Genomic DNA, 16,082 nt, shown 5'->3' with positions numbered 1-16,082 from the left:
CCACTTGGTCCGACGAAGGGGGCGTATTCCGGTGGGAAAGTGACGTCAGTGCATACCCTCTATTGATTCAGATGTAACCAGACTACACTACATAAAAATTACCCTCTATCACTGCTATCACCAAGACAGTGTGTGTGTGTGTGTGTGTGTGTGTGTGTGTGTGTGTGTGTGTGTGTGTGTGAGTGTGTGCGGGTGGGTGGGTGGCGCTATACGGTGGTGTAAAATTACTATAAAATTATGGTCTGATTTATGCGTCTGATAGAGGAAACTTATATCCATTAAGCGTGTGGGAGATTTATAGAGGGAGGAGAATTTCATGCAGTAAACATTCTAAATTACAGGTCTTTGGAATGCATAAGTAGCCTGTGACTTTCATAAAGTCCTGGGCTGACGCATAAATGTGACATTCATAAATGTGTCTGAGTTCAGCCTCTGCACTCAGATCCTTGGGCTGTTTATGGTTCCACTGTCCACACATCACTCAGTGTTACAGCTTATGTCACGAGGAGCCAAGATGGCCTCCACAGGTTGTCATGGTTCGCAGTTTCACCGTCTATCCATCAGTGCACTTTCAACATTTCAGTCAGTGCCAGAAACATTGAGTCAAATGGCCTCAGTGAGTTGACATACTGTGAAGGGATACAAGAATAGCCCAGTCAAATCTAAAACAAATAAACACACACACACACACACACACAAAGTAACGAACTAAATGAGAAAAATGTGAGTCTGAATTGAACTACATTATTAACTACATTGCTAATACATTGTTATTCCTATTGACCTCAGTAACCTTCACAAAGAAAAGGCTCAGCTAGGTGCTCCTTTGAGAGTCGCTCCTTTGAAAATATTCCCTGCACATTTAAAGCTAATCAATCACAGCATACAGTTCACTTATCATGTGATGAAGTAGAGATCTTTGGAAAGCTGCTTTGCTTGGCTACTTGATCATTCCTGGGGACGTGTTCTTTAGGTGAGAGGTTACTCTGCCCCGCCTCGCATAGTGTTCTTTAAGAACCCTTGGGCTGAATGCTAAAACAGTATCTGCGAAGGTAGCGGAAAACTCATTTCCAAATACTGCCATATCATCACTGTACGCTAGCGACCAGTCCAATTTAACAGCCGAGAGAAGTGAAAAGTCTAAAACAGGGCCCAGTATGCACAGGGATGCAGGGCTATCCCTCAGCAATCACGCCTGGTTGGTTTTGCTACAGGGGCAATTCCCAGTCTATGAGTAACCACTGTGACGGGCAGATATGCTAGCCAGAAACAATTTAAGCTCCCTGCAGGACAAACCTCAATCAAAACAACCAAAATAGCTTGTGAAGATATGGAAGCATGCTAAATGAACCCCTAAAAGACAACGAGTCAGAGAGGGCAATTAAGGATAACAGCTTCAAAGGGGCAAAACACAATTAGCATGAGGGCTAAACAGGAGGTAAAGGGAACGATGCTAGCCGCTACAAATACACGTTTATTCTATTGTATGTCTCTGGCTTACGGGTCTTAACACTGGATGGTCTAGGACCTCATCAGAAGCTAATTAAAAGGTTGTTCTAAATAAGAGGAAGGTCATACAGAGCCTTCCAGGAATCAGTCTTTCCATGCCTTAAGCTTTTCACTGATAGCTTTTAGCTTCCCTGAGCATATGTAAAAAGTGCTGTGTCAACTAGCTTATTTAGGCTAAATGTCTTGTAGGCTTTGCTTCTGCCAGCAGCTACGAGCAAACAATTTTCAATGGCATACAACCAAAACCCATCGGGGACGTAATGCTTAGTGATGTCAGAAGCTTTGTGTCTCTCATAAACACTTCACTCCTGTACAGTCTCTTTAATCGTCTTTCCTGTCGTTTCAAGACTCATAACTGTTGGCTTTACCCTTCGAAAGCACATCATATTGTTCTTTTCAAACATCAGTTTGCTGCAAGGCTTCTTTCAGAACGTCTTTCATTTCAGTCGTTGATGCAGTTTCTTCAATAAAATAATTCTGAGGCAGCTTGGCGTTGGAAGATTACGCCATGCCTATAAATGCAATTAAAGGCCACAAACAAAAAAAAAAAAAAAAGAGACTAAAAGAAACAAACAAATTCCACTGGTCTCTCACAGGGAGCACCAAGCTGTTTGGATGGAGACTGTGTGCCACTCCCGGAGGGATTATGGGACAGATAGTACACTTCCTCTGAACAGGGAGGGGCAAGGTGGGACAGATGTGAGCTCACAGATAAAACAGGAACTATCACACCCTAGTGATAATGGCTTCCTGTTTGGAGACCACGCTAAGGCCGAACAAACTGTTGGCCCTTTGAACTGAGAACCTGTTTACACAATCAGGACCGTTGTCAAAATAAGGATAAAACGACACGGGGCGCTCGAGTTGTTTACTTGCTATGTTGGCTCAGCTCGACTCTGATTTACTTAAAAACTGACAGATGCTATGGCTACGAGTTTGCCTCCGCAGGAAGGCAGGCCTTTAAACAGGAAGTCTTCACCTCTCAAGGGACATTGCTGAGTGACAAAGCTTGGAGAAACACTAATATATCAACACAGTGGTTGCTTCCATTTTGAAAACATAGATAATTTGTTCTCTGGTCAACATTCTGACGGTGTTCTGAAAGCGAGAGCATTCAGCCATTGTTGTCATAATTTCATCACGCCGACATAAATGAGAAATCTCTACGACGTCTCTGACACAACTTGTTACTCGGTGTACCTGAGAAACATTTTAATATGCAGCCTGCCCCTCTTATCTGTTCTTCAGTCGGGCACCAGTGGCACATTATGGAAGCAGCAGAGATAACGAGGGCATCAGCGAAAACTCACTTTACCCGGTGCAATCTGAACTGTCCCAGCAGTTTCAGGTGGCACTTGGAAAAAGACTGAACAGATGAGGACACCAATACACCATCAAAACCTTGCAAGAAAAAGGGCATAAGTAGAGAGAGGGACTGATAAGAGACGGGAGAATAGAGTCTAGTGCAATGAAAAGCTTAGGTGAGATAGAGACAGGATAAATATATTCTGTCAAGACAGAGATATGTCACAGCAAATCATGAAAATATGAGGAAACCGCTCGGTTTACTGTTTCTTCACATCAAAATCACTTCCCTAATCTATCCCTTTAAACATTCCTCAATGGACCTTGGCTACTGTGAAGATCCTAACGGAGGAAAGTCTGACAATTTACTTTTGATAACATCCTGATTCGTTCAACAACTGATCCAGGACCAGGTTAGGCTTACTAAGCTAAAGGTTAGGGGATTAGGAGAACTGATCGCTGATCCTGTATCAGTGATGTGGGACCACATACTGCAGACAGTCCTAAAGACTAAAGACCAAAATAGTTTAGTGAGTTGAGGACAATGAAGAGTCAAATCACTCTAGTTATTTAAACAAGTGAACAAAAACAAGCAAGAGAAGCTTATCCCTTTTTTGAGGGCAAAAATTAATGCACCGAAACAAACTAAACTAATGAGAGACGACCAGAACCTCCTCAGGCACTGAAAACATTACACCAGCCAAACTTCATCGGGGAGACTCCAAGGGCAGATGCTTGAGTAAAACTACACCTGAGTTTGAGTAATGATTATTATCCATCCTGTGAATGAATGTGAAATCTTCCTAATGGTTCAGCTTCGTTCATCATTCAACATAATGAACATCCCATGACAGTTGAAGGAGCAGAGGTTCTTATGGAACTTTGAGCTGAGGCTTCCGTTGATCCTCAATAGAATCAAACATTCTATTGAAAGGTTCTGTTCCATCCTCTATGACATCACTGTTCTCCTCTTGATTTCATTCTCCTCACTCCTGTTTCCCCTAAGCCAGTAGGGGATCTCCTGCAGGATAGATCATTTATACAGAACCCTCCCGGCATGACCTCGTGTTCCTGACTCGTTTCACAATCTCGGCTGGAGCTCTGCCAGTTTCGTGCTCAGAGCTCTCGCTCACTTTGCTGATATACATAGACTGTTAAATGAAATGAAGACTCCAGAGCTTGAAGCCGACTGCACATCCTGCCTATGAGAGACAGCGCCAGTGTTGTTGTTGTTTTTTTTTTTTTTCCCTTGATAAGCAACTTAATTTACTGACGTTTCACACATTGTCAATAATGTGTGAGATATCAAAGGAGAGCTGTTTTATGATGTATGCACATGCTTAAACCCTGTAAACACTGTAACATGTTTGTTTATGTCTGTGTAATATAGAGGTGTTATAGTAAAGGTGTATAGACTCACTCAGCAGCTGGCGGGGCAGGTATGGCAGACTTCTCTTCATGGTATCATGTAGGACGACGACTCCTCCACACTGCTCATGGTTCTCTATGGAAAAAAACCACAGTCATGCTTCAGTTTGGATTCAGATTTAGGATTCACCCAGGGGTCAGGTAGAAATCAATCAATTAGGAATAAGTTATGTGTCAGACACCAATCTGACAGGAACAGATGAGGACTACATTTAGAAAAAGAGATAAAAAAGAATTCATCAGGAGTCGGATTGGATTTGGTCAGGAATCGAAAAGAAATCTGTGTAGCTGAGACACTGTGTAGCTGTGTAGCTGAGACCCCCATCCCCCCCCCCAGTCATTTTACTTGATTTTGGTTTAACGGCATGTGAAACATCAGAGTTATGCAACAAAAGACAAATCATGCGTGGCAGAGATCAATACCAAGAGGAAAGTTATTTTCTGACTGATGAATGCCGAGGTCAGATGAAGGACTGGGAGAAGTGGAGTGGTTTGGGTGCATGTGGTCTGATACATTAAAGGCCTCATAGTCAAATGAGATGGCAGTTAGATTTTTAGTGACACTGCTAAACGAGATAGGGCTCTTGTGCTTTCCCCGCTATTCCTCAGGAGATTAGTGTGTGTGTGTGTGTGTGTGTGTGTGTTTGACTCAGTGCCACATCTGCCGTTTTTGTCTTTCTATCCTTTGGGTACTCCGTGCACTCAAACTTGAATTCCCTGCTTCAGTGCGAGAAAGATCTCAGAAAGCTGCCGGATGTGAAATGAGCTTCATGCCCCACTGGGTGAGCAAGTCTGAGCCAGAGGTTACTCTTGCTTTCCCCCACATAATGCTACAGAACCTACTAGAATACAAGGACTGGAGAATAACGCTAAATAATGCTACAGAACCTACTAGAATACAAGGACTGGAGAATAACGCTAAATAATGCTACAGAAACTACTAGAATACAAGGACTAGAGAATAATGCTAAATAATGCTACAGAACCTATTAGAATACAAGGACTGGAGAATAATGCTACAGAACCTACTAGAATACAAGGACTGGAGAATAATGCTACAGAACCTACTAGAATACAAGGCCTAGAGAATAATGCTACAGAAACTACTAGAATACAAGGACTAGAGAATAATGCTGCAGAAACTACTAGAATACAAGGACTAGAGAATAATGCTGCAGAAACTACTAGAATACAAGGACTAGAGAATAATGCTAAATAATGCTACAGAACCTATTAGAATACAAGGACTAGAGAATAATGCTACAGAAACTACTAGAATACAAGGACTAGAGAATAATGCTACAGAAACTACTAGAATACAAGGACTAGAGAATAATGCTGCAGAAACTACTAGAATACAAGGACTAGAGAATAATGCTGCAGAAACTACTAGAATACAAGAACTAGAGAATAATGCTACAGAAACTACTAGAATACAAGGACTAGAGAATAACGCTACAGAAACTACTAGAATACAAGAACTAGAGAATAATGCTACAGAAACTATTAGAATGCTAGGACTAGAGAATAATGCTACAGAAACTACTAGAATACAAGGACTAGAGAATAATGCTAAATAATGCTACAGAAACTACTAGAATACAAGGACTAGAGAATAATGCTGCAGAAACTACTAGAATACAAGGACTAGAGAATAATGCTACAGATCCTACTAGAATACAAGGACTAGAGAATAATGCTAAATAATGCTACAGAAACTACTAGAATACAAGGACTAGAGAATAATGCTGCAGAAACTACTAGAATTCAAGGACTAGAGAATAATGCTAAATAATGCTACAGAAACTACTAGAATACAAGGACTAGAGAATAATGCTACAGAAACTACTAGAATACAAGGACTAGAGAATAATGCTAAATAATGCTGCAGAAACTACTAGAATACAATGCCTAAAAAGAGTGTTTCGGACACTTTAGGCATTCTTTTGTCTGAGACTGACTGTCACAGACTTGATCAAACTTAAATCGACAGTATAAACAAAACAACGGAAGCCACACGAATGATGTTTGTAATACTAAACAAATCTATGAAAAAACATTTCACAATCAATAACGCAAAGATTAAAAAAAAAAAGAGAGAGAGCACGAATCCAGCACAACTTTCCTTGTGGTAACAAAGATGTTATATAGCAACGTCTTCAAAAGGTGTTTATCAAAAGGGAGAAATCAATACGCGAGTCTGGGAATGATTCCATAAGGGAGAGACAGTGCTAATACAATGTCTGATGGAGGAAATGGCACGACGTGAATAAAAACCGCGCCTTTTTGCTGCTCCTCCGTAAATAATCCTTTCCACTAAAGATATTGCTTTTTTTTCCTTTTCGGGCGTAAGTCCACACAAAAGTGATAAAAAAAAGCGTCGTCAGAGGCTTAGGTGTATGGCTTTATTATAATGTTGTACTCTTCGGTGGTAATTCTTTATTAGTTTCGTCTCTCTGGTCATAAATGCATTATTACAATCAAAGTGACACTTACACTGCAGTGAAACTGTTTTTATGATGTAAATATATGTGTATTAGGAGCCTTTACATATCACAGTGTCTGCTGAGCAACGAGTCGTCATAATCTTGGTGACAGGCCTCCAGGGCTGATCTTATTACAAACATAGTCTGGCATAATGTGAAATTTCAACAGACAGAGAAATGTCACTGTCCCTCTTGCTCTGTCTCTCTCTCTTGCTCTGTCTGTCTCTCACACTCTCTCTCTGTCTCTCACTCTCCCTGTCTCTCTCTCTTTCTTTTCTCTCTCTCCCTCTCTCCCTGACTCTCTCTCTCTTTTCTCTTTCTCCCTCTCTCCCTGTCTCTCTCTCTTCTCTCTCTCCCTGTTTCTCTCTCTTCTCTCTCTCCTTGTCTCTCTCTCTTTTCTCTTTCTCCCTCTCTCCCTGTCTCTCCCTCTCTTTTCTCTTTCTCCCTCTCTCCCTGTCTCTCCTCTTTTCTCTCTCTCCCTCTCTCCTTGTCTCTCTCTCTCTCTTCTCTCTCTCTCTCTCTCTCTCTGCTCTCTCTCACTGGCTCCTGTTTTCTTGGTCAGTGAGCCATAGGGAGTCATACCCTTTCCTCTAGCAGGTCTGCAGAGGCACCTCATCTGTACCTGGCCTCACCTCACAGACATGTTCATTACCTCAGTGGCTAATGAAAGGCTTGAGGATGTCATCACAGTCGCCATATAAGTCCTGAGATGAAGACGAGCACTGAAAGCCTCTATGTTTTTCTCTTTCCATATATGGCTCCCAGCAACACAGAAACTGGATTCATTAGGAGTGTAATGATACGCAAAGGTCACGGTCTGGTACGTACCTCGGTTTTGAAGTCACAGTTCGGTACATTTTCGGTACAGTGAAAAAAGACATGCAAAATGTGAATTTTCTTTTCATTTATTATGAATTTACTTGTAAACTCATGAACTTGTACAAACTTGTAAACAGTGGCAAACTGCCCATAATTTCCAGTTTCCACTCCACTCTGTTTTTTCCTTTTACCATTCACATTTGGATAATGCCATCTAAAAGGAGTAATCATGTTCGACGTACTCCCTGGGGGGGGGGGGGGGTTTGCAGTTCCATCTTCCAGAACTGTGATATGAGACCATGGTTTCAGAACCGTTACACCGTTAGGATTTACCTTTCAGATTGACAGAGAAACAGTCATCCGGCTGAATGAAGGGAAACATGCTGAGTGTGTGTGTGTGTGTGTGTGTGCGTGTATAGCTACAAGCCCACCTGCTAAAAGGAAGCAGCAGGTGCAGCAGTCAGTCTGAGAGGTGAAGCCACAGGTGGATGAGGAGATCACAGTTAAAAAAAAAAATCAATATATATATATAAAACTAGAAGCAACAGTGAAGGGTCAGAAAGAGGTGATGTGCTTGGACCACAACAATGATCAATAAAAAGAGAGAAAAAAAATCCACACTCCATAGCCATTATCAATACAAAAAACAGGTATTAATTTATTTCAAATCAACTCAATTAATAAATATGTATTTATTATATAGGCATTTATACACATTAGTGTCCATTTCTGTCATTTTTTTTTTTTAACGGAGTTGGGTCTCAAGTCTTGCTTCCAAAAAAGAATCAACAGCATGGCCAAAAAGAACTGTGGTAGCCTATCGATCACAAATAATCAGCAGAAACGTCCATCTCATACTCAGCATAACTCCTATCTATCTTTGTGTACTGTACTGTGAGGTGTATTGTACATCTGTCTTAGTTGAAGTCAGTTTGTCTTGTAGAGAACAAGATAAGTTCACATGGCAATGATTGCATAACATCAAGTGACAGAGTGTGTCATTGCTATCTACAGAGAGAGTGTAAGGGCAAAGACTCTGACAAACATGCACAGAGAACAGAAGTCTCTTTCATCTGAGATCTAACTACTTCTGAATCTTCCCTCCAGTTTACATCAGTGTATGATAAGAGAAAAGAAAGCTAAATCAAAAAGCAGATGAGTTAGAATTCTAGCTTTTTTTTTGTTTGTTTGGTTTGTTTGTTTTTTTCTTTTTTTATGTTAAGGACTTAAAGAAATGAAATCTCTTTGATTTTAGATGTATGTGCTCTAATGTTCTTCCTGTCTTTTATTTGTTTCTGGAGAATAACAAATTACTGCATGGCAACTAACGCATGCAGAGACCACTTCAGTCACCATAGCAACACTAACAGAACATTATATTCAAATCTCCTCACGCGGACCACGATGTGGGTTTATTCTAATAGTGACACAGAAACGGATTGAAATAGCCGGGGCGACTACCGGGACGCCTAAAACACCACCCTTTCACAAACAATCCCTTCTTCCTGACAGTCTTTTTCGTTTGTGTTCCTGTTGACAGCTTCCCTAGTCCCACAACGCCTCAGCTCTGCCTTCAGACATCAGCAGTAAATAGTCTGTCTGGGGGGGGGGGGGGGGGAGGAGAGGGGGTGAAGGGTTTAAACTAAAGCCAAGGTCAGCTGAGAGACGCCATAATGAAATAAAGCTGTCACTGAATCTCCCTGAGGGTACTGGCCGCAAGGATAACAATGCTTTTAATTTTATACTTTTTTTGTGTGTGTGTGTGTGTGTGTGAGTGTGTATTTCACCGACAGGTTTCCAAACCTTGGCTTTGTGCCTGGGTTTGTTCGTAATAAATTTCTAGAACACTCTGGAATGATGAGTTGCACTCCGAAAGCTCAGAGGGAGAGCGACTGAACCTAAATAACCTGCAAAAATAGCTAATGAAACTCTCCATCCAAAGAGAAAATCTGGTGTGTTTATAGCATATTACAGGGGTTTCCCTTTCACTTGGATTTATTGAAGATCCACTTTTAGAGGTTTCTTTCTCACTAGGGGAGCAATAACTACTGTTTCATTCAGCATCAAGAACCCAAAGCAATTACAGTGAGTCTAACGTGATGTCAATATCTCTTACCAATATTAACTCATTCATCAGTTCCAACTATTCAGGAAGAGCTAAAGTAATAAGTAATAGACTACTATAATACTACCAGTGAAGATTAAACTGAAATAAGTGTTGCGGTAGCATGTGATAAGAATTGAGGAACACGACAAAACACGACAGAAAAAAAATCCAGTATACAGCGGTGACCTTCTCCTCAAAATCTGAAGCCCTTTCATTCTTTGCCCAAAGAAACCTCATTCATTTGCTCATGTCCTCTTGTTCATTTCAGTTAGCGAGGTGAAATGATCGATAGCATTTCCCCGCTAATCGTTTACGGGGGACGCGTTAATCCTGTAATATTTGCAGGCTAACAGTCGTAGCAGCTGAATATTTCAGGCACCCTATTCCCCCTGCGGCAAAGCGTGGCTTTTTTCACTGACTCTCTAATACAATACTCTATACTCTGTGATACCCTGAGAGAGATGATTCACACGTACAGGAAAAGGGAAATACACTGACGTCAATGAGCCCTTTGAAAAGACAGGCATGATTACCTCATAAACATCCACTCCACCCCCATGATGGCTGTCGTTTGCTGTTTGCCTCAAAATCCCAAGGTGATCATTTTATTGTTATTATTGTTTTTCATGTCTTAATCAACTGAATTCACTCGTTAAATATAATCATTATGCAGAATGTCGGTGTTGGAAATGGTAAATGGTCAACAGACTGTTCAAAAACCCTAAAATTCAAAATCCTCACTCTCCACACTTAACCAGGGGTTAGGAAGAACACAACTTTCTTTTGATCTTATATGAGGAAAGAAACAAAACTGAACAGTGACCTCCCCGGTCATTCAAAACATCTGAGAAATGTTTTCCTCATCATGTTCACAGAGCTGCTATGGAACTCCACAAATGAAGGAAAAAATAGATAACAGAATGACCGGACGCTGTTGCCACGTTTGCCTTCTATTACATCATATAAGAGCCAAGGTGGTCACATGGGTTGAGAGGTATGGGGGGTGGAGGGGGTCAACTTAATTCATCCCAAAAGGAGTCCATTTGAGAGTGGTTTTTAAGATGTCAATCTCAAAGGATAGGCTGAACACTGCTGATAAACTAGGATTGGCCTCTTGGTTTGGTGGTTTTGATGCCTGAGCAACCCGATGGTGATCAGCACGCTGTCTCTGATAAGAGACTTGGTCAGTCAGAGTGCTGGACATGTGTTTCCTGTTGCCTCTAAGTGAAGGGCCTCAAAGCTGTCTGTGATCCAGAGAGAATAGAGTTTCACAGGCTTCATCCTCCCTGATAACCTCCACCTGACCTCGCGAGGTATTTGTCGATGTTTCGTGTAGTCTGAGGTCACTTTCGGCTGTCTGTCTTGCCAACTCGGACTGAAACAAAATCTCTGTGTACACAGAGGAGCACATACCATGTACACCTCGACGCACGAACGCTGGTTCTAAACTCTCAAGATTTCTTCAACTTCTTAAAAACTGATGATCTGATAACCATCCCTGATCAGGCCAACAGCAACCCTCTGTACTCTCTGATACCACGTTTTACTTGTTCTGTGCTTTGACATTGTCTTCAGGCAACTCAGAACCCTAAGAATCCCGGAATCTGAGAACACAGAATGTATAGAATCCCAAGTACGAACGTCTTTCAAGCAAGCCTGAGGTGACGTTCGTTCAGACAGAGACTCCCCAAGGCAGGAAAGAGCCCGGCATAGAAGTGGAGCCTATTCTGCTCCGATCTTGATGCTCTTTTTTCTCTCTGTGTGTGTGTGTGTGTGTGTGTGTGTGCGTGCGCTCTCCAGCCCAAAGGCTTTGGTCTGCTCAAACTGAAATGCTGTGTCACAGAGCCGTCCTCAGCGGTACAGACAGGAGGATGAGTAGCAGTTTCTGCTGGTTCTGCTGCTACCGCTGCGTCACTCCCAATGAGCCTCACAGACGGATCATCAATCAGAGCCCCGGACCCTCCAGCTGCAGGGCTCTGCACCAGGCCATTAAAAGTGCATTAGTATCCCAGCATGCCTTTCTCTCCTCTCAGAGGAAGCTGTAGATGCATCGCCGACGTTTCCCGTTGCTGACGTTAAAGAACCTGCGTCTCCAACCCCAGGTCCGAGGGATCACTTTAAAGAACGATCTCTGAAGCAGAAAACATATATTTACACACCGTATCAACACACTATGAAGACGTCCGAGCTCGAGCGCATGAGAGACTTATGTGGCGACAGCACATCAGTTCAGAGGTGTAGAGTTAATCGATAACTCATACATCATTGAAAATGCTAATATGTAAATAATCACATCATTGACTCTGTGGTTCTCCAGACTGTTCAGTGTGTGGATGAAGCATAGCCTGCAGGGGAGATGAAATGTGTGTGTGTGTGTGTGTGAGCGTAGGTGAAGATGTGTGTACCAGCCTTGATGTGTGCCAGTCTCACTTGAGTTTCACACGAATGAATATGTGAGTGTGTAGGCTTATCACCATCCACACTGACAGCTCCGCTGTGAGAGCGAGCATGTCTACAAAGCCTGAATGAATCTATTACTCCTGCTAATAAAGAATAAAGCCATTCATTCATAACACAGTACAAATTAATGGAGTGGGTGTTTGGGTTGGATAAAGTAAGAGAAAACACACCAGGCAATAAAGTGTATATATATACGTGTGCGTGTGTGTGTGTGTGTGTGTGTGTGAATACCTTGTTGTGGTGTTGTGTGGACCAAATGTCCCCTTGAGGTTCTAAATATCTGGTAAGCAAGGACCTCATGATGGCCACAAGATGAAACACCTTCTTCTCAAAGAGATATTACTATTATAACAAAAAAAGTGTTAAGACGTTTCTTTGATTATGGTTAGGTTCACGTCGAGTTTGATTAGTTACAATAAAATGGAGGAGTGTGTGTGTTTTCTTAACGATCAAAAACGTCACTGTTAGTCGGATCAACATAGGATGACAAGTCACATACATGTTTAAGACGAAATGCGACCTTTCAGCCTATCGATGGGCATAGACATTTACCGTAGGCACGAGGAACAAACGAGAAAATGGAATCTTTCTTGTGAGATGTCACATGAGCAGCTTAGCGCAGTAAACGCATTAAAGTCAATACGGCGTAATCCAGACTTAACACCACGGATAATGAACGTTGCGACTGGACACAAATGGATTTGTAAAGAAGCCTCCGGGTTGAAGAGAGGGATTCGTGCTGTCAAACTGTCAGACACACAACTGCACCAGTGACAGGTTTGACACACCGACAGATGCAGCGTGTGATACGGCACGGAAATGTTATGACGGACATCTGCGAGAGAAGTCCGGTTTCTCTGCTCACATTTGTATACGTCACCAGTTCATGTTTTGTTTGCTTGACATAATGTGTGCATATTCTACTAGCTTCAAAAAGCCCTGGGAAAAATCTTATTGTAATATTTACATGACCAAACATAACACCATAAGCACAAATGCTTGTGACAGAGGCTTTTGATCATGTTTGGGGGCAATGGAATTGAGCACAACTGTGTTGCTTATCCTTGTGTCCTTGGCATTGTTTATGTCACAAATGTTGGGGGACTTGTGTGTCCTTGTGTGACCTCTAATGGCAGGCGCTGGAAGGTTGTTCCAGATAACACCCTTAAATCAAAACAGCTCTGCTTGTCAGAAATACTTTCACTGCAATGAAAAGTTAGGGGGAGAATGGAGTTGTCATCTGGATTTGCTGCGCTTATGCGGCCGTCATTGGCAGGTTGGCTGTCGCGTTGATTCGTCTAATGGGCAGATCATTAAAAGAGACAGGCGCGTCAAAACGATTTGATGGTCTGACCAACTCCGCGAGTGAGGGTATCCGCTGGGGCGGATTTGCCATATTAGTTGGCTAAGCGAGACAATTAACATGCCGTCATTAAGTCATGGCTCCATTAACACACCTTTGTGGCTCAGCCTATTCAGAAAACATTTTCAATGCTGAAGGTGGCTTTATCGGTGAGGGGGAGAGGCGACTCTGGACTAATCATCTTACAGTAGTCCTACGGAAACATCCAGCAAAGTGGAGTTTACCAAAACACACGCGCACACACGCACGCACACACACACGTCCCACTCACTCCACCCCCCCCCCCCCAAAAAAAAAAACAGACAAAAGCAGGTCCTTCTTAGCAGCTCTGTTATGTTAAGCGTCGTTGTTTTTGGGCAAAGGCTTGGCAAATTACGAGTTTCAGCAAAAGGGGTCAAAGTTACAACATCAAAAGGCTTTTCCTCAAGGGAGATTTCATCATTATCTTTCAAGACAATGACTCATAAACACATGTACCATGGCATCTCTGCATAGAACATGTGTGACTCCTACTACAGTGATGGAATTGCTACCAGAGGTCCTATTCTATGATCCTCTTTGATTGTACTGTGAAGTATTTTTCATAATCTGGTTCTCCGATGCTAAGAGGCATATTAAAAATAAATGGGAACAATAAAAGAAGATAAAAAAAAATGTTTTGGTTGCATTACAGCACAACAGCCCCAGGAGAGATGGAGGACAAATTGAAACAGAAAGAGTTGGATGCTTAGCTGTTGTTTGTTTATTTGTTTGTTTATTTCTCGCGTATTCCGAGACACGATGGATGCAAACATCGTACACTGGCATATAACCTAAGATAACGTAAGGTCGTTTCAGAGTTTGAATGTAGAATTATGATAAATTGCTGAAATTTAAAAGTACAGACTGCTGGGTGGTATTACGGGAAATGCAGAAAAGTGTGAAAGAATAAAGTCAGACTATTAAAAAAAAAAAAAGAAAAAAAAAGAACTATCTTAAAGCTGGCATTCTGCTTTAAAAGCCTCTTTTTGTAGCATTTGTGGCCAAATTCACAACGAATTGATCTGTGGAGGTTTTACCCTGAGCTCACGGGCCTGAATAAATCCATTCTTATTTGTACAGTCCTTGGAACAGGGTTCATTTTGGAGGACAACACACATTTCATAAGCACAGACAGCCAACACCTCAAAGAGCTAGATAAAGCCGCCGCTGTAGTTCTTCTGAGCACAAAAAAAAAGTGTTTAACGCAGTCATTATCCCATTACAAACAACACTGTTATCATTCCAGTATCGCAGGACACAAATTTCATTGTATATAAATACAATAAGTTGGCATTAGGAATTTGTAATAACAGGAAGTGAGTTTTTTTCCAGCTACGCACCTGCTGTGTAACGACTATCCCTGTTAAAAACAAGCTAACAATGGTAGCGCTTTTAGCCCTCATGCTAATGTGAATCTTAATGGGTCTTACAGTTTGGCCCCTGAGAGACACTTTAATGCTTAGCCAGCCCTACGCCCCTACACACTGATTATTGACCTGTGCCGACTGAGAACTCTAATAAGTTAATGAGGAGAACTGTAGCTGTTTAACCTTTTTTCCAATGCAAGTCTAATCACCCCTGTGACTGTCAATGGACATAATGCTGAGTGCGCAGCCTGATTTGAGCCTTTGTCCTCTGTGCCAATTGACAAAAGGTCCCCTATTCTGAACCTGATTTTGGATTAGACTGGATTAGATTAGATTAGATTATGATAGAATTGATTCTCATAGTATGAATTTTGATGCTTTACTCATGAGTCTAAGGATGTTTTTAGAGGGTTGGTCATGTATAAACTGTATTATTGACTAACTTTGAAGACGCAACTTCATGCACATAGCTTTGGTTCAAGGAGATTACACTGGTAATTTCAGTGTGCTACAGAGACCTGTGGGTTCAACTGGTTACGCTGGCTAATTCCATTCCGGCTGGAAATGTTATTGGTTTGAGGTCATTTCAGGACATGGTGATGTTTGGTGTTAGCGTGGACTCTTGATGAGCACGGTTAGATGCCTGTTTCTTGATGAATCTTCGTACAAACATCTGAATTTCTGAGGAGGCTTTGAAAGGAGCGAAAAAGCTTCAGGGAGATGTTTTCCTTTTAGGATATGATCTGTTTTGAGGTGAGGATGGTTGTGAAGAGGTTGTTCGTTTTGACATTTTCTTGCCTGAGTCTGTGAGTGGGAGGGAAAGACATGACTGCTATCTGAGACCAGCTTCATGTTCAAACCCTCTTACAGCGTTCCTCTACTACTCCTTCCTACCCCCTCCCCCCCTTCCTCCTGTAAGTCGTTCAGTCTGAAACCCATCATCAAAACACTCCGCAGATGCTTTTATCCTTGTAATATCACAGATATATGTCTGCTCTTAAATTTCATTTCTCTCAAGTAAAGGTTGTCTAGGTCGCTTTTCTCCCTCTTCTTCAACGTTACTGTGAAGTGTCTTGAGTGTGTCTGAATTTCTCCCTCAAAGAGTCTAATTGATGTACTGAACAAATCTTTCAGCGTTTGTGTGTCTGTGTGTGTGTGTGTGTGTGTGTGTGTGTGTGTTTGTGTGTGTGGAATCACATGCTAAACATCATCTCTGT

General features: G+C 41.9%; 1 protein-coding gene across 1 annotated transcript in view; it reads right to left on the bottom strand.

The window, feature by feature from the left end:
* tmem108 (transmembrane protein 108) overlaps nt 1–16,082 on the bottom strand; it is a 44,115-nt gene that overhangs the window by 12,134 nt on the left and 15,899 nt on the right. The window contains exon 3 of the mRNA XM_030769133.1: nt 4,235–4,318. Coding sequence (XP_030624993.1) covers nt 4,235–4,274 — 40 coding nt within the window. The 5' untranslated portion in view covers nt 4,275–4,318. The remainder of the gene's footprint in view (nt 1–4,234; nt 4,319–16,082) is intronic.

The sequence above is a fragment of the Chanos chanos genome, chromosome 3 (assembly GCF_902362185.1).
Source record: "Chanos chanos chromosome 3, fChaCha1.1, whole genome shotgun sequence".
NCBI classification, from domain to species: domain Eukaryota; kingdom Metazoa; phylum Chordata; class Actinopteri; order Gonorynchiformes; family Chanidae; genus Chanos; species Chanos chanos.
This window is presented reverse-complemented; position numbering and strand designations above follow the sequence as displayed.